This window comes from Phyllobates terribilis, unplaced genomic scaffold, assembly GCF_046119375.1.
Source record: "Phyllobates terribilis strain yellow unplaced genomic scaffold, ASM4611937v1 Scaffold_5__5_contigs__length_657084704, whole genome shotgun sequence".
NCBI classification, from domain to species: Eukaryota; Metazoa; Chordata; class Amphibia; order Anura; family Dendrobatidae; genus Phyllobates; species Phyllobates terribilis.
In genome coordinates, this window is record NW_027362765.1 from 142,284,041 (window position 1) to 142,308,836 (window position 24,796).

General features: G+C 45.5%; 1 protein-coding gene across 3 annotated transcripts in view; it reads right to left on the minus strand.

Annotated features, from left to right (window-relative positions):
* LOC141272416 (corticotropin-releasing factor receptor 1) overlaps window positions 1-24,796 on the minus strand; it is a 411,824-nt gene that overhangs the window by 168,277 nt on the left and 218,751 nt on the right. For all 3 annotated transcript variants that reach the window (XM_073683122.1, XM_073683121.1, XM_073683120.1), the window contains 2 exons: window positions 24,179-24,260; window positions 22,263-22,382 (listed from right to left, as the gene is read on the minus strand). In XM_073683122.1, the coding sequence (XP_073539223.1) occupies window positions 22,263-22,382; window positions 24,179-24,260 (202 nt within the window). The remainder of the gene's footprint in view (window positions 1-22,262; window positions 22,383-24,178; window positions 24,261-24,796) is intronic.

Genomic DNA, 24,796 nt, shown 5'->3' on the forward strand with positions numbered 1-24,796 from the left:
ATCCCCAATCCTGGTATGCATGGCTCCCTCAACCCCAATCCTGGTATGCATGGCCCCGTCACCCCCAGTCATGGTATGCATGGCCCCCTCATCCCCAATACTGGTATGCATGGCCCCTCAACTCCAATCCTAGTATGCATGGCCTTCCATCCAGATCCTGGTATGCATAGCCCCCTCATCCTGATCCTGGTACGCATGGCCCCCTCATCCCAATCCTGGTATGCATGGCCCCCTCATTCTCAATCAAGATATGCATGGCTCCCTCATCCTTATCCTGGTATGCATGGTCCCCTCATCCCCAAGCCTGGTATGCATGGTCCCCTCATCCCCAAGCCTGGTATGCATAGCCCCCTCATCCCCAATCCTGGCATGCATGGCCCCCTCATCCTTATCCTGGTATGCATGGCCCCCTCATCCCCAATCCTGGTATGCATGGCCCCATCATCCCCAATCCTGGTATGCATGGAAACCCCTCATCCCCAATCCTGGTATGCATGGTCCCCCATCCCCAATCCTGGTATGCATGGCCCCCTCATCCCCTATCCTGGTATGCATGGCCCCCCTATCCTGGTATGCATGGCCCCCTCAACTCCAATCCTGGTATGCATGGCCCCCCTATCCTGGTATGCATGGCCCACTCATCCCCAATCCTGGTATGCAGGTCTTCCCTATCCTGGTATACATGGCCCCCTTATCACTGCACACATGAAAAAAAATAAACACTTCTACTCACCTTCCTTCCCTCTGCTCCAGCGCTGCATCCTGTTCTGCCAGCAGCTGATCTCAGCATCTGAGCAGCGCATGACGTCACTGCCATGTGCCCTCAGACGCTGAGGTGAGCTGCGGGAATGTTCACTCCTCTCCATGCCGAGACTATGGGCGTGGAGAGGAGTGAATATTCATTTTCTTTAATAGCGCACACTATAGCCGCAGCCGCTGGCTTCCTGCTGCGGCTCAGCAACCCTGTGTGCCCGCTACTAAAGAGAATGAATATTTACTCCTCTCCATGCCCATGGGAGTGGGGAGGAGTGAATATTCATACTCTCTAATAGCGGGCACACAGGATCGCTGAGCCGCTGCAGGAGCCGGCAGCTACGATTGACAGTGTGCACTGTTAAGGATAATGAATATTCACTCCTCTCCACTCCCATAGGCATGGAGAAGAGCGAATATTCAGTTTCTTTAGCAGTGGGCACACGTGGTAGCTGCAGCAGCCGGCTACTGCCTGTGCACTGCTCCTCCGCTGACGCAACCCCCCTCACCACCCTTCACAGCCAAAATATACTATAAGTATTGTGTGGCAGTGACTGGGATCATATACGAGGGACGTTATATATCCCCCAGAATGTGTACAGAGACCTATTAAATCCATTGAAGTGCATTGCAGTCACAGACACACCTGTGGCTGCAGTGCAGCAATGAAGCTGAGCATTGACCTGGTCAGGCTATCTGGCTAAGGCAGATTAAGTAAAACCCGGCAGGGCCTTCATTTCTTGGAGGAGGCTACAGGAAGGCAGTGAGGCGGCCTCCTCCCTCCAACCCGGGTTTTCCATTGGCTCTGGCCACAGGTCCTTTAAAAACCCTGCATTGAGGATTAGTGTTGTTCAGTGTTGGGACCTGCTAGGAGTATAGCAGGAAAGCTCGGCGGGCCTGTGTGTAGCTGAACCCACGCCTGGGAAGGCTCTGCACCCGTAAGGCTCTGAGCGGCCCGGCCCGGCGCGGCCGTTGCCAACGGCGACCAATGTTTATGGACTTATATTAACACGGCTACGAACTGGAGGACTTTCTGTTTTACCCGTGAGTTGCTGAATAAAAGCTGTTTATGTTGGACTTACTTGGGTCACTGCCTCAGTTACTGCACGGTATGAACACCGCCGCCTTACAGCATATACTCGAGTATATGCCGAGGGGGGCTTTTTCAGCATGAAAAATGTGCTGAAAAAGTCGGCTTATACACAAGTATATACGGTGTATTGCAGAATACTCAATAGCCAATAGTCTAAGCAAGTGGCAAAGCAAAAATATGAAACAGGGGTAAACTAGCAGGAGTGAACCTTACCAGTGTGGGATTGAGAGCTTGGGTGGACAGGAAGGTGTGATGGACGATAGCGTGAAGCGTGTTTCGCGTATTTCTAATAACGCTTCCCAAGGGCCCAAGCTTTTGGCCATTAAGTATACTGCAATATATCTTTCACTTTCATGGGTCCCATCAGGAAGACCGCTTACCATATTACTATATTATTATTATTATTATTATTATTAATAATAATAATTTATATAGCGCCATTGATATTAGCACATGCTATTTACCTTTTACATTATGTATTGTATGCGGGGCTGATTGCTGTGGTTGACTTATCTTTTTCTGCCTTGTATACTTTTTAAATCATGTCGAATAAACATTATGTATTTTAAACCATCATTAACTCTGTTTCCTGTTATCTATTATATGTATTTGTTGGAGATGGTTCTATCAGACGATCCACGGCAACCAGGCGGTGTTGTGTTTCATCCCTTGTTCTAAATATGCGACTGGCAACTTTACTACTTATAACATTAATATACAGTAAGCAGTGAATGATAAGTAAGTATTTTAACTTCGCAGTGAATAGCCTGAAATTTAGACAGGCTGGACAATGCAGTTTACGGATGATATTATAAAGGGATTTAATAACGGTATGTATGGTTTTACAGATAATTGGAAACATGTCCCTATATTCTTCATCATCATTATCTGATATTTTTCCTTAACTTCTTAGCTGTATTTTATAGAAATATAAACCATCTGCTGCTGATTTCCACATATAGTATGACGAATGGTTGAAAAAGGTGAAGAACGTGGTTTGATATGATCTCATCATCTACTCTGCTGCCTGTTAAAATACTAATTCACTATATGAATTTGTCAGTTCCGGAGTCAATAATCTTAAAGGCTGCAGCAAATGTTAATGCCATTGGCCTAATGCCCAACATTTGCAGGACACAAGTAGAATTTATTAATGTAACGATGTGATCACTGGGATTCATGATGAAATTCAGCATCAATATTTTTTAAAATGCTTGAGATCAAAGTAGAAAGGGGAAAGGTTGCTGCTGCCGTCTCTGAAACTGTGCTGTTAATACATTACTAGTCAAATATTTCGAATTTCACAATCCAGATCCAATCCCTGCAATTACTATTTTCTTCTATACATCCAAGAACGAAGGGTGCAGTTCTAGATGTGCAGAGAAAATGGTTGAATATACTGTCTTAAGCATGCAATATTTTGGACATTTTATTCATGCCTTTCTACACACCGCTGTCACAGAACCACTGCTATGGACGGACCCCAAGAAGGGCATGAATGAAAAGTCTGAAACGTTGTATGATAAATGTATTTAAGATGGGGGTGAATTCAATACATTTCTGAAATTACAAAATTAATTCTTCGAGCGCTCTCTTCCCATCTTTAGTTTTATACTTTTACCAAGCAGCATCCCCAATTTTTGTTTTAGTACCTTTTATTGAGTCTAGTCTAATTGAAAGGTTCATGTGTTCTTATCTCGCCTTGACAATTAGACCTGTTTGCTATCATAGTGGGGTTCACAGATGCCAGAAGTCCCCAGGACGCGATTCCAAGACATAAGTGAATGATATAGAATTGAAGTGATTGTCACATGGAGGCAACACCATTTTACTGTATTATTATTCTTCTGATACCTTTTGCAATGGTCTGATATTCATAGTTCAAATTGGGGCATAGATTTCCAGAAATAATGTAATTAGTGATTGAGACAAGTCTACCATGAGCCATTGTTTAACAGCTATATGCCCATTAGCATACAACCAATGGAGGCTGACCATGCTGTTGTGTTACTGTTGAGTTGGAGAGAGGCAATGTTGTACGGGGCTGGGTAAATAGTTTTTGTTAATTAACCAGTGTAATATTTTGACTGTGGAGGATGGGTACCATATTGTGGGGCACCGTGAAGGCTTCATACTGTGTTGGGGCACAGTGAGGTGAATCATATTGTGTGAGAAAGAGGGCACTGCAGGGGCAAATTGTGTGGGGGAATGTACTGTAGGGGCATCATTTTGTGTCAGGTCATCAACGGGGACATAATACTGTGTGAAGGGTCATTGTAGAGGCATCTTACTGCATGGGGACAAATCATACTGTATGGGAGACATGAAAAAAGTATGTAGTGGATGGGAACTAAAGGCACAATTTCTGTTTGTACACCACAATGTCTCACTTTCTTGTCTTTAAAAGTTGGGAAGTATGCTACTCTCAGACTGTGCCTTTATGTTGTAACCCCACCAAATAATTGTTCTTGGCTTTTTTTGTGGGTGAATGCAATATGGCTCACAAAGGTTAGTAATCAGTTCAAGGATGCCAAAGACCATTCTAACATAGAAAAAAACCCTAATTTAAAGTAGTAAATACTTTAACGGATATACATTAAACAAACTAGAAAAATCGAAAAAGTATCTTTAAATATATTCATTAAATAGTCACAGAGGAAAGCTAGGATTGGAGAAGAAGATACAGAGGTAAGGGAGTGATTGGATGTCTACTATGGTATCCCTGTAGGGCACTGATATCTGCCCTACCTGGCCGCCAAGGTTGGCATCCTAAAATGAACGTAAGAAATGGCGCCCCCGCTCCTCGTTGACTGCCCTTGTTATACCCTGCTAATCCTTACAGATCAGATCTCAAAAATGTATACTAGACCACATAATAACACAAATCACACAAAATAAAATAAAAATAATATGATATACTGTAGACAGTATGACACCATAGTCCCTTAAACGATCATGGGAAGATATAAGCACTAGTGTTGAGCGAGCACTAAAATGCTCGGGTGCTCGAAGCTCGGGCCGAGCTCGCCGTGATACTCGGGTGCTCGACCCGAGCAACAAGCCCAATGTTAGTCTATGGGAGACTCGAGCATTTTTGCGGTGGCACCCCCGGCAGTCTTTTAAAAGCCTAACAAGTGCCCAAAATGATAGTGACAGTGCTCAAATGACATGGGGACAGCATGGGGATCGCCCCAGGAAGCATTTCTGACCCCCAGGTCACTGCTGTCAACAACGTGGTCAGAGGTATTAAGCCACTTTTACAGGCTCTCAATAAAACGAAAGTGAAACTTTTTTCCTGTGAAATATGTTAAGGAACATCCTTTCCAGGGAAAAGACTTGTGTATAAGTTAAAATAAATGACCAAAAACAAAAATACTCCTCCACACCTTCGGCTATGTTCACAAGTAGCATTTTTTATGCATTTTTGCACTTTTGTATTGCTTTCAACTATGACAAATGCATTCACCGGGAAATGTCATTTTAACATTTTACAACCTTATCTGGCCATGTGCTGTGTGACACATGCATAAAGTGCTGAAAAGACATGGGAACAGCATGGGGAAGACCCCTGGAAGCATCTCTGACTCCCAGGTCACTGTCTAAAAGTGTGCCCATCATAAGTGATCCTTGCCGTATCAGAAGATGCAGACTTGCAACTATCCCTATGCAAGTTCTAGTCCCAGGGCAGTGTTCAATTGTACCTTCCCCATTCCTTGCAATACAAGCGCAAGTATGCAGCCTGCCACCCACCCACCCCCAGGCTGCAATACCATACTGCTTGCTTGCTTGAACTTGAAATTGGGCCTTTTAGGCATGTGGAGGCGGAATCTGGCCACCACGTCATGGCTGTGTTGGTGGCCTGGAATCCATACTCAGTCCCCAGCCGCCCGGCGGCCGGGTGTCCATACTCAGTCCCCAGCCGCCCCGCGGCCGAGTGTCCACACGGTCCCCAGCCGCCTGGGGGCAGTCGGGTGTCCATAAACGGTCGCCAGCCGCCCCCATTTCTCCTTGGAACATCCCCCCACACACTTTTCTTAGCCCGGCCTGCTTTAGGCAGCATTGGACGAGCCCACCAGAGAACCAGACTCCTCCGGTGGGCCCTGACTTCTCCATCGGTGGAGTTGAGAGTGCCAAGGTGAGGAGCATGATGATGATGACAGAAGTTAGCATCTGCTATGTTTTCTTTTAATGCAAGTGTAAGTGTGCAGCCTGCCACCCACCCACCCCCAGACTGCAATTCATACTGCTAGCTTGCACTTGAAATGGGGCCTTTTAGTTTAGAGGAGGCCGAAGCTGGCCACTACCTCATGGCTGCTTCGGCAGCGAGGTATCCATACTCAGTCCCCAGCCGCCCCTATTTGTCCTGGTGTGCCTTATACATAAGATTAAGCGCGTATACCAAAACATTACCTGTGCCCTCCCCAGTGCATTTAGTGGGAAGGAGAGCCTATTCCGCTGTAGTGTGTGCATGCCAAACCCCTGTTCATGGTACATACGAAGATGCCTCCCACCTTGCACATGTCGTTGCAGACTTGCAACTATCCCCATTCAAGTCCTTGTCCCAGGGCAGTGTTCAATTGTACCTCTCCCATTCCTTGCAATGCAAGCGCAAGTATGCAGCCTGCCACCCACCCACCCCCAGGCTGCAATACCATACTGCTTGCTTGCTTGCACTTTAAATTGGGCCTTTTAGGCATGTGGAGGCAGAATCTGGCCACCACGCCATGGCTATGTCGGCGGCCTGGTATCCATACTCAGTCCCCAGCCGCCTGGTGGCCGGGTGTCCCCGCTTGCTCCCCAGCCTCCAGGGGGTGGCCGGGTGTCCATACTCGGTCCCCAGCCACCCCTATTTGTACCGGTAACCTTTCCCACACTTTTCTTAGCCTGGCCTGCTTTAGGGCAGCATTGGCCGAGCCCACCGGACTATCAGACTCCTCCGGTGGGCCCTGGCTTCTCCATCAGGGGAGTTGAGAGTGCCAAGGTGAGGAGCATGATGAGGATGATAGAAGTTAGCATCTGCTTTGTTTTGTTGTAATGCAAGCGCATGTATGTAGTAGCGGCTAGGCCTGAGGAGGTCAGCGTTTTGGCGCATATCCTACCTCCTCCGAGGATTGCTGGATATTTTCCTGCTACTATCCAAGTTCTATGACTCCCGTTAAAACAAAGCTTCAGGTGATAAATGATGGATGAGGTAGTGGCAAAGGAGAAAGAGCAGGAGGAACAGGGACCATTCACATCAATATCAGGCCAGTGAACCAGATATGTCTTGTAGGATATGTTTCTGTAACAAAAGGAGCGGTTCGGCTACACAGTTATAGGGCATACAGTGAGTGCAATGCCTACCAAAAATTTCGAGGCACTCCAATGCGCCTTGGAAATGACATGGAGGTCAGAGGGCGTTAACTAAACCTTTTTTTCCATTTATAGCAACTGGGTCTCCTGTGCACTGTTGGCCTAAGCAGTGAATGGAATGCTTTCCAAAAATTATGAGGTACTGCAATGCCCCTTACAAGAGCCATGTGTGGCACCCCAGGGGTCTGGTCACCACAGTAATAGAGATTACGTCGGAGAGCAAGTGGGAGGTTTCCTGGTCAGGATCCCTTAAACATGCAACATCCTCCTGCCCCAGTCCTGGGAGGGGAGAATTCTGCCCTTATAAACTGGATCTGGGGTGGGGTTGAGTGAGTCAGAGAACAGTCAGAGTCAGAGTGAGAGCAAGGGAAAGTAACAGCAAGGAGCTCTGTAGGAGCTAGGAGCTAAAGACGAGGGGCTGGAAGCTGAGCAGAGCTCGCTCTGGCAGAAGACAATAGGAACCGGACACAGGAGTCCGAAGCTGTGAGGACTTATATATCCAGCAGCAGAAACCAGCCGGCAGGGGATTTCAGGTCCTTTGGCCATAGAAGCCCGGAGGCTCAGTCACAAGCAAGGGACCAGCACCGCCGTCGTGGAGCGGAGGCTAACAGAAGGCCCCAAGTCACCAGACATACGGGTGAGCACTACACGGTACACTCAGGGACGTGGGCTACTTCTACCCGCTTACAGCAAGGTAGCCAGGAAGAGTGCAGACAGACGGGGAGGCCTACAACTCCACCTGGCCAGGGGAACTCCTGCTTGCTCACAGACTGACCAGGCCTCTTATGCTAGCCAGTACTCCCGGGAGGGTCTACCTTATAATCATCAGTAAAGACCCTGAACTGCACTGCAAAGACTCTGAGTCATTCCTGCTGCGCTCGTGCACCATCACCCCCATCATCCACACTCACTGCCCTGAGGCTATACTCCTCCCGAGGGGAGTTATCCCATTTTATGCTGTGCACACAACACCAGCCTCAGCGATCTGCCTCGCAGCGGTGGTACTCCCTGACCGCAATCCACGGGTGGCGCAGTCAGACAATTAACCTCAAAACCTAAGAAAGATTGCTACTGGTTTGACCAGCCTGAGCCACGGGACCGGGTCACCGCCACGGAGACTACAGACCCCGGAGACCCGGCACCGGGTATCCCACACACGTGTACACACGGCCCAGGGGGCGCGTCACATGCAGTACAGCATATTACAAACATAAGTCCCATTATTGGGGAGTGGGTGTCCCATAGTATTTGCTTATGCCTTGCAAGCAAAAGCTGCCAAAAATTAGGACGGAGCAACTTGCAATGCCCCTTACAAGAGCCATGCAGTACAGCATATTACAAACATAAGTCCCATTATTGGGGAGTGGGTCTCCCATAGTATTTGCTTATGCTTTCCCAGCAAAAGCTGCCAAAAATTAGGACGGAGCAACTTGCAATGCCCCTTACAAGAGCCATGCAGTACAGCATATTATAAATATAAGTCCCATTATTGGGGAGTGGGTCTCCCATAGTATTTGCTTATGCTTTCCCAGCAAAAGCTGCCAAAAATTAGGACGGAGCAACTTGCAATGCCCCTTACAAGAGCCATGCAGTACAGCATATTACAAACATAAGTCCCATTATTGGGGAGTGGGTCTCCCATAGTATTTGCTTATGCTTTCCCAGCAAAAGCTGCCAAAAATTAGGACAGAGCAACTTGCAATGCCCCTTACAAGAGCCATGCAGTACAGCATATTACAAACATAAGTCCCATTATTGGGGAGTGGGTCTCCCATAGTATTTGCTTATGCTTTCCCAGCAAAAGCTGCCAAAAATTAGGACGGAGCAACTTGCAATGCCCCTTACAAGAGCCATGCAGTACAGCATATTACAAACATAAGTCCCATTATTGGGGAGTGGGTGTCCCATGGTATTTGCTTATGCTTTCCCAGCAAAAGCTGCCAAAAATTAGGACGGAGGAACTTGCAATGCCCCTTACAAGAGCCATGCAGTACAGCATATTACAAACATAAGTCCCCTTATTGGGGAGTGGGTGTCCCATGGTATTTGCTTATGCTTTCCCAGCAAAAGCTGCCAAAAATTAGGACGGAGGAACTTGCAATGCTGGCACCCTGGTGGTATAGTGGTGGTGGAGGCTGAGGATAAGGAGAAGAAGATTAAACAGCCGAAACGAGGAAGCGTATACCCATGTGTGGGTGTGAAGCAGTGCATGTGAATACACCTCCCGAAATAACACAGTGGATTTGACTTTATGTTACTCTGCTGTCATTTGGTGGTGATGAGAAGTCTGGCCCAATCCAGCCCTTGTTCATTTTGATAAGGGTCAGCTAGTCAGCATTGTCAGTTGACAGGCGAGTGCGCTTATCAGTTATAATTCCCCCAGCGGCACTAAAAACACGCTCCGATAACACGCTAGCGGCAGGGCAGGCCAGGACCTCTAAGGCGTACAGAGCGAGTTCATTCCAAGTGTCCAGCTTGGATACCCAATAATTAAAAGGCACAGAGGAATCACGGAGGACGCTGGTTCGATCGGCAAGGTACTCCCTCACCATCTTTTGAAACTTTCCACTCCTTGTGAGAGTACCCCGCGCCTCAGGGCCTGTAAGCTGGGCGGGTGTCAGAAAACTGTCCCAGAACGTTGACAGTGTTCCCCTGCCTCTGCTGGATTGGAGTTGCATCTCTCTCGCCTGTACGCCTTGGTTGGGCAACGAACTGTGACCTCTGCCGCTAGCGTGTTCAGTTGGGAATTTTTTTAAGAGTTCTGCAGCAAGGGCCTTCTGGTATTGCCCCATTTTTGTAGACCTCTCCACCTCAGGAATAAGAGAGTGAAAGTTCTCCTTGTAGCGGGGGTCTACAAGTGTCACCAACCAGTAATGACTGTCACCCAACATTTTGACAACGCGAGGGTCACGGTTAAGGCAGCGTAACATAAAGTCAGCCATGCCAGGGGAGGAGTCCTGAGGAGATAATTTGCATATTCCCACTGCATTTTGGGGTAAGTGAATAGTCTCCGCGAGCTCAAAGAACACTGGATTTTGGCTGTTGGAGCTGAAAAGAGGACATCGGTAAACCAGGGGAGGAGTCCTGAGGAGATAATTTGCATATTCCCACTGCATTTTGGGGTAAGTGAAGAGTCTCCGCGAGCTCAAAGAACACTGGATTTTGGCTGTTGGAGCTGAAAAGAGGACATCGGTAAACCAGGGGAGGAGTCCTGAGGAGATAATTTGCATATTCCCACTGCATTTTGGGGTAAGTGAAGAGTCTCCGCGAGCTCAAAGAACACTGGATTTTGGCTGTTGGAGCTGAAAAGAGGACATCGGTAAACCAGGGGAGGAGTCCTGAGGAGATAATTTGCATATTCCCACTGCATTTTGGGGTAAGTGAAGAGTCTCCGCGAGCTCAAGGCACACTGGATTTTGGCTGTTGGAGCTGAAAAGAGGACATCGGTAAACCAGGGGAGGAGTCCTGAGGAGATAATTTGCATATTCCCACTGCATTTTGGGGTAAGTGAAGAGTCTCCGCGAGCTCAAGGAACACTGGATTTTGGCTGTTGGAGCTGAAAAGAGGACATCGGTAAACCGCGCGCCGGCCGGCGCGTGCATTTTGAAGCTTTTTTAAGCTTTTTTCACTGTTTTCAGAACATTAACAGTAAGAACATGGAAGAGTCCAGGAGCCATTTGGTGAGCTGCATATCCTGCTACATGTTCACAGACTTGCCAGTGGAAAAGCCAAACTTCACATGCCAGAAATGCAAGCTTGTGTCCCTGTTGGAGGAAAAGTTGCGAAATCTAGAAGAGAGGTTAACTACCTCGAAAATCATTAAGGAAGGTGAAGAGTTCTTAGACAGAGCAGAATTATCTCTTCATGATTCAGAAAGAGAAGAAATTCGAACTGCACCTGACGAAACAGAGGAATGGAAGCATGTGACCCAGAGAAGCAGGAGGATCGAGAGGCAGTCAGCACCCATACTGCTCAGGAACCAGTACCAGGCTCTCACGCAGGAGAACCATGAAGAAATACAGCAAAATAAGACTTTGCCAGCAATGAATAACCTTGTAAGCCCTCAGAATCCTCCTGGATGGAGAAAGAAGAATGTTGTGAAGAAAAAACGGAGAGTGGTGGTCATGGGGGATTCCCTGTTAAGAGGAACAGAGGCCGCTATCTGCAGACCAGACATAACCTCAAGAGAAATGTGCTGTCTTTCAGGAGCAAAAATTAAAGATGTGTCTGACAGGATATCAAGACTCTTCAGACCTACAGATCACTACCCATTCCTGCTAATACATGTGGGGACAAATGACACCGCAAGAAAGGACCTGGAAACCATCTGCAGTGACTTTGAAGACTTAGGCAAGAAAGTGAAAGAATTGGGAGCGCAGGTGGTCTTCTCATCCATCATCCCAGTGGATGGCCATGGAACAATGAGGTGGAATAAGATTCTACAGGTGAACAACTGGCTACGTCGATGGTGCCGTCAACAAGGATTTGGATTTCTGGATCACGGAATGAATTACCTATACGATGGACTACTTGCTAGAGATGGGGTGCACCTTACGAAGACTGGAAAACATGTATTTGGAAGTCGCCTTGCTACACTCATCAGGAGAGCTTTAAACTAGAACAATGTGGGAAGGGAAGCAAAAGGCCAGAAAAAGCCATACAGCTGACAAATACTATTGAGATCTCTGCTACTGGAAGTGGAAAGGAAGAACAAAGACAAAACAATTTAAATAATAAAAATATGGGAGGAAGAGAAACCAATCACAAACTAAAATGTTTTTATACAAATGCACAAAGCATGGGCAACAAACAAGGAGAATTGGAACTACTAACGCAGGAAAAGGAATATGATGTCATTGGAATCACTGAAACTTGGTGGGACGATACACATGATTGGAATACAAGGCTAAAAGGATACAACTTATTTGCAAGAAACAGACTTGATAAACGAGGAGGAGGTGTCGCATTGTATGTTAGAAAAGCGTATATCTGCACAGAGATTGAAGCTTCAGAGACTGGGAGTTCTGTGGAAACTGTTTGGGTAAGAATACAAGGAGAGAACAACGGAAAGGACACCATTGTAGGCATTTACTACAGGCCACCTGGGCAAGCTGAAGATATGGATGAACTCTTTATGTATCAAATGACCAAGTTCTCCAAAAAATATGACGTAGTGGTCATGGGAGATTTCAACTATCCAGACATTTGTTGGGAATCTCTCTCAAGTAAAACTAACAGGTCAAGCAAATTCTTATCCTATCTTGCTGACAACTTTATCTTCCAAAAGGTAGGGGAGAAAACAAGGGGATCTGCTACTTTGGATCTAATCCTTATAAACAGGGAGGAAATGGTTGAGGAGGTAAAGGTGGCTGGGACGCTAGGAGGCAGCGATCATGCTATTATAGAATTTTGGATAACTAGAGGAGGAAGACATGTGAAGACTCAAACTTCAAGGTTAGATTTTAGAAAGGCAGATTTTAAGAGACTCAGAAAGAGAATAGGAGGGATCCAATGGCTGGATGTCCTTAAGGACAAAAATGTCCAGGAAGGATGGGAAATTTTTAAAAATGAGATTCTCAAAGCACAATCGTTAACAATCCCGAAAAGTAGGAAGAATGGGAAGCATTTAAGGAAACCAGGATGGATGAACACAGAACTTAAACACATGCTAAAAAGAAAGAAAGAAATGTTTATTAAATGGAAAGAGGGAGGCATATCTAAAGAAGATTATAATGCAGTCTGCAGATCCTGCAGGGCACGTATCAGGTTAGCTAAAGCTGACAATGAATTAAGGCTTGCAAGAGATGTCAAAAGCAATAAAAAAGGATTTTGGGGGTATGTCAAAAGTAAAAGAAAAGTCAAAGATGCTATAGGATTTTTACAGGATGAAAATGGAGAAATGGTAAGAGAGGATGTTGAGAAGGCCGAACTTTTTAATTCCTATTTTGCATCTGTTTTCTCTCAGAAAGAAAATGTAACATCAACTGATCTTCACTGTCCTTTTAAAGTAATAGAGGAATCCAAGTTATCTGTAAACAGAAAGATTGTGAGGGAATATTTAGCTAACATAAATGAGTTCAAGTCTCCAGGTCCAGATGAATTACACCCCAGAGTACTGAAGGAGATCGTAGAAGAAATTTTAGAACCACTCTCCATAATCTTTGAAAATTCTTGGAGAACAGGAGAAGTCCCAGAAGACTGGAGAAGAGCAAATGTTGTTCCTATCTTCAAAAAGGGGAAGAAGGTGGACCCAGGGAACTATAGGCCGGTGAGTCTGACTTCTATACCAGGAAAGATCTTTGAACAAATTATTAAACAACATGTATGTAAGTACATGGATAAGAATGAAGTGATTAACCAGAGTCAGCATGGGTTTGTAACTAACAAGTCATGTCAGACTAACTTAATTTCCTTCTATGACAGAATCACTGACTGGGTGGATCAGGGAAATGCTGTAGATATAGTATATCTTGACTTCAGCAAAGCATTTGACAAAGTATCTCACACCATCCTTATTGAAAAAATGACCAAGTATGCAATGGACCAGGCAACTGTTAGGTGGATTCATAACTGGCTTAGTGATCGGACTCAAAGGATGGTTGTAAATGGCTTCACATCCAGCTGGATGAATGTCTCAAGCGGGGTACCACAGGGCTCCGTCCTGGGACCTGTATTGTTCAACATCTTTATCAATGATTTAGATGAAGGAATTGAGGGTAAACTGATTAAATTTGCTGATGACACAAAGCTAGGAGGGATAGCTAATACTAGAGAAGAGAGAGAGAGGATTCAAAAAGACCTAAATAAACTGGAGCAGTGGGCAGCAACCAACAGAATGGTTTTTAACAGGGAAAAATGCAAAGTACTACATCTGGGCAATAAAAATGAAAAAAGCATATACAGAATGGGAGGAATAGAGCTAAGCAACAGTACATGTGAAAAAGACTTAGGTATACTAATAGATCATAGACTGAACATGAGTCAACAGTGTGATGCAGCAGCAAAAAAGGCAAATACAATTCTGGGATGTATTAACAGAAGCATACAGTCTAGATCACGTGAAGTCATTATCGGTCTTTACTCCTGTTTGGTCAGACCTCATCTGGAATACTGTGTACAGTTTTGGGCACCACATTTTAAAAAAGACATAGACAAACTGGAGCAAGTTCAGAGAAGAGCGACCAGAATGGTGACTGGTCTGCAAACCATGTCCTATGAGGAACGGTTGCAGGATTTGGGAATGTTTAGCTTGCAAAAAAGAAGACTGAGAGGAGACTTAATAGCTGTCTACAAATATGTCAAGGGCTGTCACATTGTAGAAGGATCATCTTTATTCTCATTTGCACAAGGAAAGACTAGAAGCAATGGGATGAAACTAAATGGGAGGAGACACAGATTAGATATTAGAAAAAACTTTTTGACAGTTAGGGTGATTAATGAGTGGAACAGGCTGCCACGAGAGGTGGTGAGTTCCCCTTCAATGGACGTCTTCAAACAGAGGCTGGACAGACATCTGTCTGAGATGATTTAGTGAATCCTGCTTTGAGCAGGGGGTTGGACCAGATGACCCAGGAGGTCCCTTCCAACTCTACCATTCTATGATTCTATGATTCTATGCGTGCCAGACTGGTAACGGGCAAGAATTCCGTGTCCTCACCAAGATGACGACTGACTATGCTCTCCTCCTCCTCCTCCTCCTCCTCTTCCTCCTCCCCCTGTCCTCAGGCCACCCACGCTGAACCGACGGTATGACACTTGTACAGGTACTACCGTCTACAACGCATGATAGCAGCTCCTGTTCTTCCTCCTCCTCCTCCTCCTCTCCCTCATTGTCCCCCCAATGCACGTTGGGATGAGATGAGGCTGGGCTGTGTGTAATCGCCCGCTACGGCTTCTTGATCCATCTCATCATACTCTGGCTGCAATGCCTCCTCTTTAATTCTCTGCAGAGAGCGTTGCAAAAGACAGACAAGTGGTGGGATGCTGACACTAATGATGGCGTCATCGCCACTCACCATCTTGGTGGCCTCCTCAAAGTTTGTCAGGATGGTACATTTGTCAGACATCCAGGTCTACTCCTGAGGTCTTATGTGTGGAGTCTGACCTGAATATCGACGGCCTTGTTGCAGCTGGTACTCCACAACTGCTCTCTTCTGCTCACAAATCCTTTGCAACATGTGGAGGGTAGAGTTCCAACGTGTGGGGACATCACACACCAGTCGGTGTGCCGGAAGCTGCAAACGCTGCTGCAACACAGCAAGGGCGGCGGAAGCTGTAGCCGACTTGCGAAAATGAGCTGACAGGCGGCGTACTTTCACGAGCAGATCTGGCAACTCGGGGTACGATTTAAGAAACCGCTGAACCACGAGGTTAAGCACATGAGCCAGGCATGGTACGTGTGTGATCTCACCTCGCCTCAGAGCCGCCACCAGGTTACGGCCATTGTCACACACGACCATGCCGGGATGTAGGTTCAGCGGTCTCAGCCACAGATCTGCCTGCTCTTTCACAGCTGTCCACAACTCACAAGCAGTGTGAGGTTTATCACCTAAGCTTATGAGTTTCAGCACAGCCTGTTGACGCTTGGCGGAGGCAGTACTGCAATGCTTCCAGCTTGTAACTGATGTGGTGATATCTGAGATGGAGGCTGAACATGAGGAGGAGGAGGAGGATGCGCAGGAGCAGTACACTGTGGGGGCAACTCTGACTGACATAGGGCCCACAATCCTCGGTCTGGGGAGGATGTGTTCCATCCCAAGGTCCGACTGGGTCCCGGCTTCCACTATGTTTACCCAGTGTGCCGTCAGGGAGATGTACCGTCCCTGGCCACAAGCACTTGTCCATGTGTCCGTTGTCAGGTGGACTCTCCCAGTAACTGCGTTGTTGAGGGCACGGCAGATGCTTTGGGACACGTGCTTGTGTAGTGCGGGGATGGCACACCGGGCAAAATAGTGTCGGCTGGGGACCGAGTACCGAGGGATGGCCACCGCCATAAGATTGCGGAAGGATTCCGTCTCCACCAGCCTAAAAGGCAGCATTTCCAATGCAAGCAGTCGTGAAATGTGCAAATTTAGGACTGTGGCCTGTGGGGCGTTAGCTGCGAATTTCCGCTTTCGTTCAAAGGTCTGGGATATGGACAATTGAACGCTGCGGTGGGACGTGGACGTGGACGTTGATGCTGTTTCTTGAGAAACTGCCATAACAAGTGAAGACTGAGAGGAGGGGACATCTTTACATGCAGTATGGACAGGGGATTGCCTTGCACACACAACAGGGGGTTCTATTGCACGCACAACAGTGGAAGAAGCAGTGGTGACACCCGCTGACACTGGTCGTGGACCCTGGGTTTCGCCCCACAAAGTCGGGTGCTTTGCTGCCATGTGCCTGATCATGCTGGTGGTGGTCAGGCTGGTAGTTTTGTCACCCCTGCTGATGCTGGCATGGCAGGTGGAACATATGGCCTTTTTGGGGTTATCAGCAGAGTCTTTAAAAAAATTCCAGACTCTGGAAGACCTACCGCTTGTACTGGCAACGTCCCTCGTGTTGGTGTTACAGGGAACGGTTGCCTGCCTTCTGTCTGCGGCCACCACACTGCTTCTTCCTGCCTGTTGGGGTACTCTGCCTCCCTCCCCCTGTGTGCTGCTGGCCTCACTCTGCATGTCCTCCTTCCACGTTGGGTCAGTTACTAGATCATCCACCACCTCCTCCTCTTCCACTTGCGCACCACGATCCTCCTCCTCACTTCCTGGCAATTGTGTCTCGTCATCGTCCACCTCTTGTGACAGATTGCCAAAGTCGACTTCCTGTGGCCGTGGCTGTTCAAATATTTGGGCATCGCAACATGGGATCTCCTCTTCCACCACTTCAAGCGTATCAGGCGAGGGGCCCAAATATGGAAATGGACCAGTGAACAGCTCTTCAGAGTGTCCAAGTGTGGGATCACTTGCTGTCTGACGACACTCGGCATGGTGGGAGGAAGGAGCATCAGGGTGAGGAGGAGTATGCGGTCGAGACTCACGGCTACTAAGAGTTGACCGTGTGGAAGACAGACCGGAGGTGGTGGTGCCCAGGTAACTGGAAGTATTGTCTGCTATCCAATTAATAACCTGTTCACACTGATCAGTTCTCAATACTGGTGTTGTTCTGTGCTTCCCTAGTAATTCGGTCAAGAAGTGGGAGCGAGAAGATGTGGCTGTTGGTTGTGGCACATTTTCACCTTGGCCACGGCCCCGTCCTCTGCACGAACCATCACCAGAACGTCCACTTCCATGTCCCTTGCCACGCGCCTTGCCCATTGTAAATGAAGTAAAATAGCTTACACTTGCACTATCAATGGAAAAAGGGTAATAAAGAGTAGATTAGAACCGTGGAAGAGGAAAACCACAATTATTGTTTACTGGGGTATACCACACTTTTTTAAATAGAGATATTTGCAGCTGAACAGTGAGCGACACACTCAAACTGCTTTTTTTTAGATACCAAAGGCCCAAAACTGGATAGTACAGCGATTTGACCCGTGGAACTGCGAAACCACACTGGGATGTCGGGCCTACACAAGACTATTTTCAACAGATATATTTTTGTGTCACAACAGTCAGGAGACACTACTGTTTTTCTTTACGGAAAAAACTACCAAAACCTGAATAATAGAGATTTTTTACCGTGGAACAGCAAAACCACAGTTATAATTTACTGGTGTATACCAGGCTTTTTAAAATATAAAGATATTTGCGGCTGAACAGTGAGCGACACACTCAAACTGTTTTTTTTAGATACAAATGGCCCAAAAGTGGATAATACAGAGGTTTGTACCGTGGAACTGCAAAACCACACTTGTATTTCTCAGGCCTACACCAGACTATTTTCAACAGATATATTTGTGTCTGAAAAATCAGGGAGACACTATTTTTTTTTTTTTTTACAGCAAAAAATGCAAAAAGCAGGATAATAGAGATTTTTTACCGTGGAACAGCAGAAGCACACTTCTGTCTCTCTGGCCTACACCAGACTATTTTCAACAGATATATTTGTGTCTGAAAAATCAGGGAGACACTATTATTATTTTTATACAGCAAAAAATGCCAAAAACAGGATAATAGAGATGTTTTGCCGTGGAACATCAAAACCACAGTAATAATTTACTGGTGTATACCAGGCTTTTTAAAATATATATATATTTGCGGCTGAACAGTGAGCGACACACTCAAACTGTTTTTTTTTATATACAAATGGCCCAAAAGTGGATAATGCAGAGGTTTGTACCGTGGAACTGCAGAACCACACTTGTATTTCTCGGGCCTACACCAGACTATTTTCAACAGATATATTTGTGTCAGAAAAATCAGGGAGACACTATTTTTTTTTTTTACAGCAAAAAATGCAAAAAGCAGGATAATAGAGATTTTTTACCGTGGAACAGCAAAACCACAGTTATAATTTACTGGTGTATACCAGGCTTTTTAAAATATATATATATTTGCGGCTGAACAGTGAGCGACACAGCCTGCCTGCCTGATATACCTGGGATGGATATTAGTCCTGAGAAGGACTGTTTGTTTGATCTGGCAGCCTTTACAGACCCTACACTAACTATTTTGCAAGATATATCTCTCCCTAAATCAGCAGCGCTGTCCCTACACTGTCTGATCCGGAGCGACTGTGTCCAAGATGGCGGCGCCCAGTTTTAAATACTCGAGGTGACGCTGTGCGGCCAGCCAATCACTGTAATGCCCACAAACAACATGGCTGCGGCATTACAGTGACTGGCTGGCAATCCCTGCATGTTCATTGGCTCTGTAAAGAGCGCCAAACATGCAGGGCGGAGACCCGAGCTCCCGCCCGAGTAACCCGGAAATGCTCAGTGCTCGCCGAACATCCTGAGTAGCGTGATGCTCGGGCGAGTACCGAGCAGTGTCGAGCATGTTCGCTCAACACTAATAAGCACCAATGATATTACAGAGAATGTACTCATGGCAAAAGATATAGGACATCTCACATAAAAATATATCATGTAGTTCCTAATGAATCATGGACCAGCATCTTCGCATGCACCATGGACAGGGGATTGGCTTGCATGCACAACAGCAGAAGAAGCAATGGTGCCACCTGCAGACACTGTTCCTGGACCCTGAGGTTCAGGCCTGATCATGCTGGTGGTGGTCAGGCTGCTAGTTTTGCCACCCCTGCTGATGCTGGCCTGGCAGGTGGTGCAAATGGCCTTTTAGGGTTATCGGCAGAGTCTTTAAAAAACAACCAGACTCCAGAAGACGTAACAGTTGTACTGGCAACTTCCTTCGTGTTGGTGTAACAGGGAACGGTTGCCTGCCTTCTGTATGCGGCCACCACACTGCTTCTTCCTGCCTGTGTGCTGCTGTCCTCGCTCTGCATGTCCTTGTGTCAGGTTGGGTCATTTACTATATCATCCACCACCTCGTCTTCCACTTCCGCACCCTGGTCCTCATCCTGACTTTCTGGCAATTGTGTCTCATCATCGTCCACCTGTTGTGACACTTTCCCACCGTCGCCTTTGTGTGGCCGTGGCTGCTCAGATATTTGGGCATTGCTGCATGCGATCTCCTCTTGCCCCGCTTCAAGAGGCCTGAATCTATAAATGGAAAAGTGAACAGCTCTTCAGAGTGTCCAAGTGTGGGATCAGTTGTGTCCGGGCACTCAGCATGGTGGGAGGAAGGAGGATCAGAGTGAGGAATATGCAGTCCAGACCCACAGCTACTGAGACTTGACCATGTGGAAGACAGGGTGGTGGTGGTGGTGGCTAAGTGACTGGAAGCATTATCCGCTATCCAACCAACAACCTTCTGACACTGCTCTGGGTTCATTAGTGGTGTGCTGCAGTCCCCTAGTAATTGGGACAGCAAGGTCGGGTGAGAAGATGAGGGTGTTTGTTGTGGCACAATTTCAGCTTGCCCACCACCTCGGCCTCTGCATGCACCATCACCATTAGGTCCAGTTCCCCGTCCCTTGACACGCGCCTTGCCCATTTTAAATGGAGGACAATATCTTCCACGCTCACTACAAATGGCTGAATTTGGAACGAAGTTATATGTAATCCGTGTGATGGAGAAACTACAGTTTTAAACACCTGGCCTATAGGTAACTATTTTGAACAGCAAACCGGTGTCGAAAACTTTGCTGACACACTGAAAAAAAATTAGAATGGAGGCCAAAAATGGCAGCATTTTCAGTGCAATTAAATGTGATCCGAGTGACGGAGAAACCACAGTTTTAAATACCTGGCCTGTAGGTAACTATTTTGAACAGGAAACCGGTGTCAAAAACTTTGCTGGCACACTGAAAAAAAATTTGAATGGAGACCAAAAATGGCAGTATTTTCAGCACAATTATATGTGATCCATATGACGGAGAAATCACAGTTTTAAATACCTGGCCTGTAGTTAACTATTTTGAACAGCAAACCGGTGTCAAAAACTTTGCTGACACACTGAAAAAAAATTTGAATGGAGGCCAAAAATGGCAGTATTTTCAGCGCAATTATATGTGATCTGTGTGATGGAGAAACCACGGTTTCAAATACCTGGCCTGTAGGTAACTATTTTGAACAGCAAACCGGTGTCAAAAACTTTGCTGACACACTGAAAAAGAATTTGAATGGAGGCCAAAAATGGCAGTATTTTCAGTGCAATTATATGTGATCCGTGTGACGGAGAAACCACAGTTTCAAATACCTGGCCTGTAGGTAACTATTTTGAACAGGAAACCGGTGTCAAAAACTTTGCTGACACACTAAAAAAAAATTTGAATGGAGGACAAAAATGGCAGCATTTTCAGCACAATTATATGTGATCCGTGTGACGGACAAACCACATTTTTAAATAGCTGGATTTTTAGCGTTGTAATATGGAAAGGACCTGGCTGTATTCTGCAGTGCCAACAAGCAAATGGCACAGAAAAACGGTGTTCTCTGGATTGCTTTTTAAGCAAATAATGAGGGTTAAGATCCAAAAAAAATTATTCCTGGTCCCTGAGACCTGGGCCTTTGTCTAGAAATATCTAACAGCAGCAAAAGGCAGAACTGGAATGGAGCCTCTTGTGCTATATGCACTGCAGTCTGCTATATACACTGCCTGCCTATATACACTGCCTGCCTGATATCTCTGCTGATGGATTAGTCCTCAGAAGGACTGTTTGCTGAGATGGATATGTGTAATGTACTTGTTTTCTCCCTACACTACCTAATACTCAACCAAATCTCTCCCTAGCTCAGCGGCGCCAGGTCTGATATAGACCTGATGACGCTGTGAGGCCAGCCAATCACTGTAATGCCACAACCAACATGGCTGCAGCATTATAGTGAGTGGCAGGCAATCCCTGCATGTTCATTGAATCTGTAAAGAGCGCCAAACATGCAGGGAGGGGACACAAGCATCCGCCCGAGCATCTCGCAAGTACTCGGTGAGCTCCGAGCATCTCAAGTACTGAGATGCTTGGGCGAGTATGCTCGATCATCACTATACAGTACCACTGTCCTAGCCAAAGTCCTAACAAAAGCATTAGTGGAAACTTGATCATTTATCAAACTTTGGCCGACTTTTGCCAATTTTGAGGAAAATGCTTGAGAATCCGAACATAAATCCGAATGTGCAATGTTTGTGCCAACTTTGAGATTGGTGAACGTTTTCCGAACAAGTTTGCTCATATGTAATTAGGAGGCCAGGAAAAAAATGCTGGCAAATGCTGCTATGGCCCCACCGAATAATTGTTTTTTGCTTTTTTGTGGATGAATGCAATTTGGACTTTTGCTATGTAGTCTCATGATTTCTATATATGCCTCTGCATATGCTCTAATAGAGCAAATAGTCAGGGGTTGTCCTTTTTTTTAGCATAACTCACAACACTTTCTATTAGCCTGTCTTCCATTACCACAGAGGGCAGTCCTTCTTTCCCTCCATATTAGTACCATAATTGGTAGATTTCATGTAAATAATTGTTAACAAATAGGAAGTTTTCTATATGTCGCCGTTTCGGCCTCATAACAGTTTCTTCCATATTATCCTCCAATTTTTCCTGCATATTATTCTTCCATTACCTGTTGTATTGTACTGTACGCCTTGGAAGTATTCTGGGCAAGGCCTGGCCACCAATTGTCCAGCCAGTGTGCGCGGCCAGCATGTCCCGATCATATCAATAGACATATTACAGGCAAGACCTGAAAAGGAACAATGGAAATATAAATTATATGTCAATATAAAATGAGTCCATTTCACAGTCCTGAAATTATATGTGGAAAGTGCATGTGGGAACAATGGCAGCAGAAAGATTTCAGCATGCTATGGCTGTGGTAATCACAGGATGTCATCCTATTAGAAATGTAGAGTGGATGCACAGCAATCAGTTTTCTATAGGAAAATCAGTAAATGTAATGTTCAATTCTACATCAGCTAAGCTATGACAGTAATGTCCTAATTCATCAGTGTTACAGTAATGGTGGCCATACACAGTTTTTGCAGATTTGGTATGTTCTACTATGCACACAGGTATTGATATAATAACAACTATAGGGTCTGGAGGCTGATGGAGGTCGTTCTGGTTTAGGAAGTCATGACATGAGCCATTGGACTAGTATGCATTCTCCATAGCGCTACTACCCATGCATTGGTTGCATTACTACAGCTTAGTTTCTGCCTTCTTTAAATGTTCCTTCCTGATTTCCCTTTGAGGCCATGTAGCTCTTATCATAACTACCGCCAATCATAGACTGCCTTAAAGGGGTATTCTTTCTCATTTTATGAAATTGGTATAGACAGCATTAAAATAGGCAAGTTTGCAATTGTATTGCTTTTTTTTCATCTGCTGTCATTCTCCTGCTTTAAGAGCTTTTATGTTACATAGTGTACAGCTTGTTGCCTCCGTGTGCTATGCCTAATATATCACTTCAGTCAGGGACTGGAGTAAGTTTTCTGGCATACAGGACTCCACAGCTCATCATGAATTAGATAAGCTGCGGTGTCACACTCCCGTCGTGCCTGTGTCATGGCCATTGTCTTGGACCTGGGAGAAACTGGTGTGAAAACTAAGTTGCGCTTAAAATTTCTGACGTTTCAAACCTTTTATGCCAGAATTCTGGTGTAAATGTGAATCAGGCCTTTAATTTTTTTTTTTTGAACCAGCTGTTTGAGAAATCTTCTGAATATTCACAGTGCCCGACATAGTATAGTAATTTAAACCTCATTCAGAGGTCTGTTTTTCACTTACATGTTCTATCAATGTTTTTTCACGGCTAGAACATGTACCCATTTATGTCTATGACTTAAATAATTAATTTTTGTGGTTTGTCCTAATGAACAAGTTGGATAACTTTGACGTGCGTTGATAATAAACCGACTAGAAAAATCATTGGTCGCCTATAATCTTTAATTGGTATTCATCAACAGCGCAGTTCCTATATTGCTTTTCCATATAATTATCCATGGGATTTTACGCCAAAAATGCTCAAAAATATTGATGTGAACTTTGCTTGCCCACATATGTTTGACCCTGTAATTAAGTCTTCATATTTTTCAGCATCTCTAGATATTGGCTTGACATTCATTATAACATATAATACTTCCAGACATCCAATGCTGAACACTTGGTCTTGTATGTTGTAAATGTGTTTTCACTAGGCATGAACGCAATGGTATAGAAGTGCATTAAAGGCAAACTCAAGGTAATGCCATTTACTATGACTGCCCTTTCTGTACATCTCATTATATAATTAGCTGGCGTTCACAATGGTTAACACATAAATCAGAATTTCATTCTTAAAGGTGTTAGACTCATAAACAGCATGAAACACAACTCGGCACCCTAAGCGTCAGCCTTGTTATCTATTACCATAATCCAGCTCAGATCTTTCTTAGATCTTTTTTTACAGCTTAGTTAATGTAAAAAAAAAATTCCCCATAATCAAGACCCCAGACGTGAATCATTATTAATTCCCTAGCTGCCCATCTTATGACTCACCTGTAAAGTTGGAACTATTCTGGAGATTTTCGCACTGATCCTGGATAGAGGTTAGAGCAAGACTGACACCTGCTGTGATGACCTTTAGAAAAAGACAGAGGAGAAATAGTACATTAATATCTAATAGCTCAATATTCTCACAAAAACAATCCAGGACCGAGATTTCAGTTCAAGATATTCTCATGAGGTGAAACTATATGTATCTACAAATAGCGCTAGGGATGATGATTCCAAAACAATTATTATGCTTTGCTTATTTAGCACCATTATTTCAACAGCACTTTAGAGACATCATCATCACTGTCCCCACTTGGTCTAATAATCTAGATATCCTATCAGTATGTCTTTGGAGTGTGAGAGGAGACCGGAGAACTCTGAGAAAACCCACGCAAACACGGGGAGAACATACAAATTCCTTGCAGATGTTGTCCTTGGTGGGATTTGAACCCAGGACCCCAACCCTAACCAATGCAGTACTCAGCAGGGTCACTAAACAATGTACATTGCTTAAATCTGTCCACTGTCAGAGAAGATATCAGCTGAATAGTTGGGGTACCGTGCCGGACCCGTACAGATTTCATATTGATGACTTATCCTATTTAGAAGTCATTATTATAC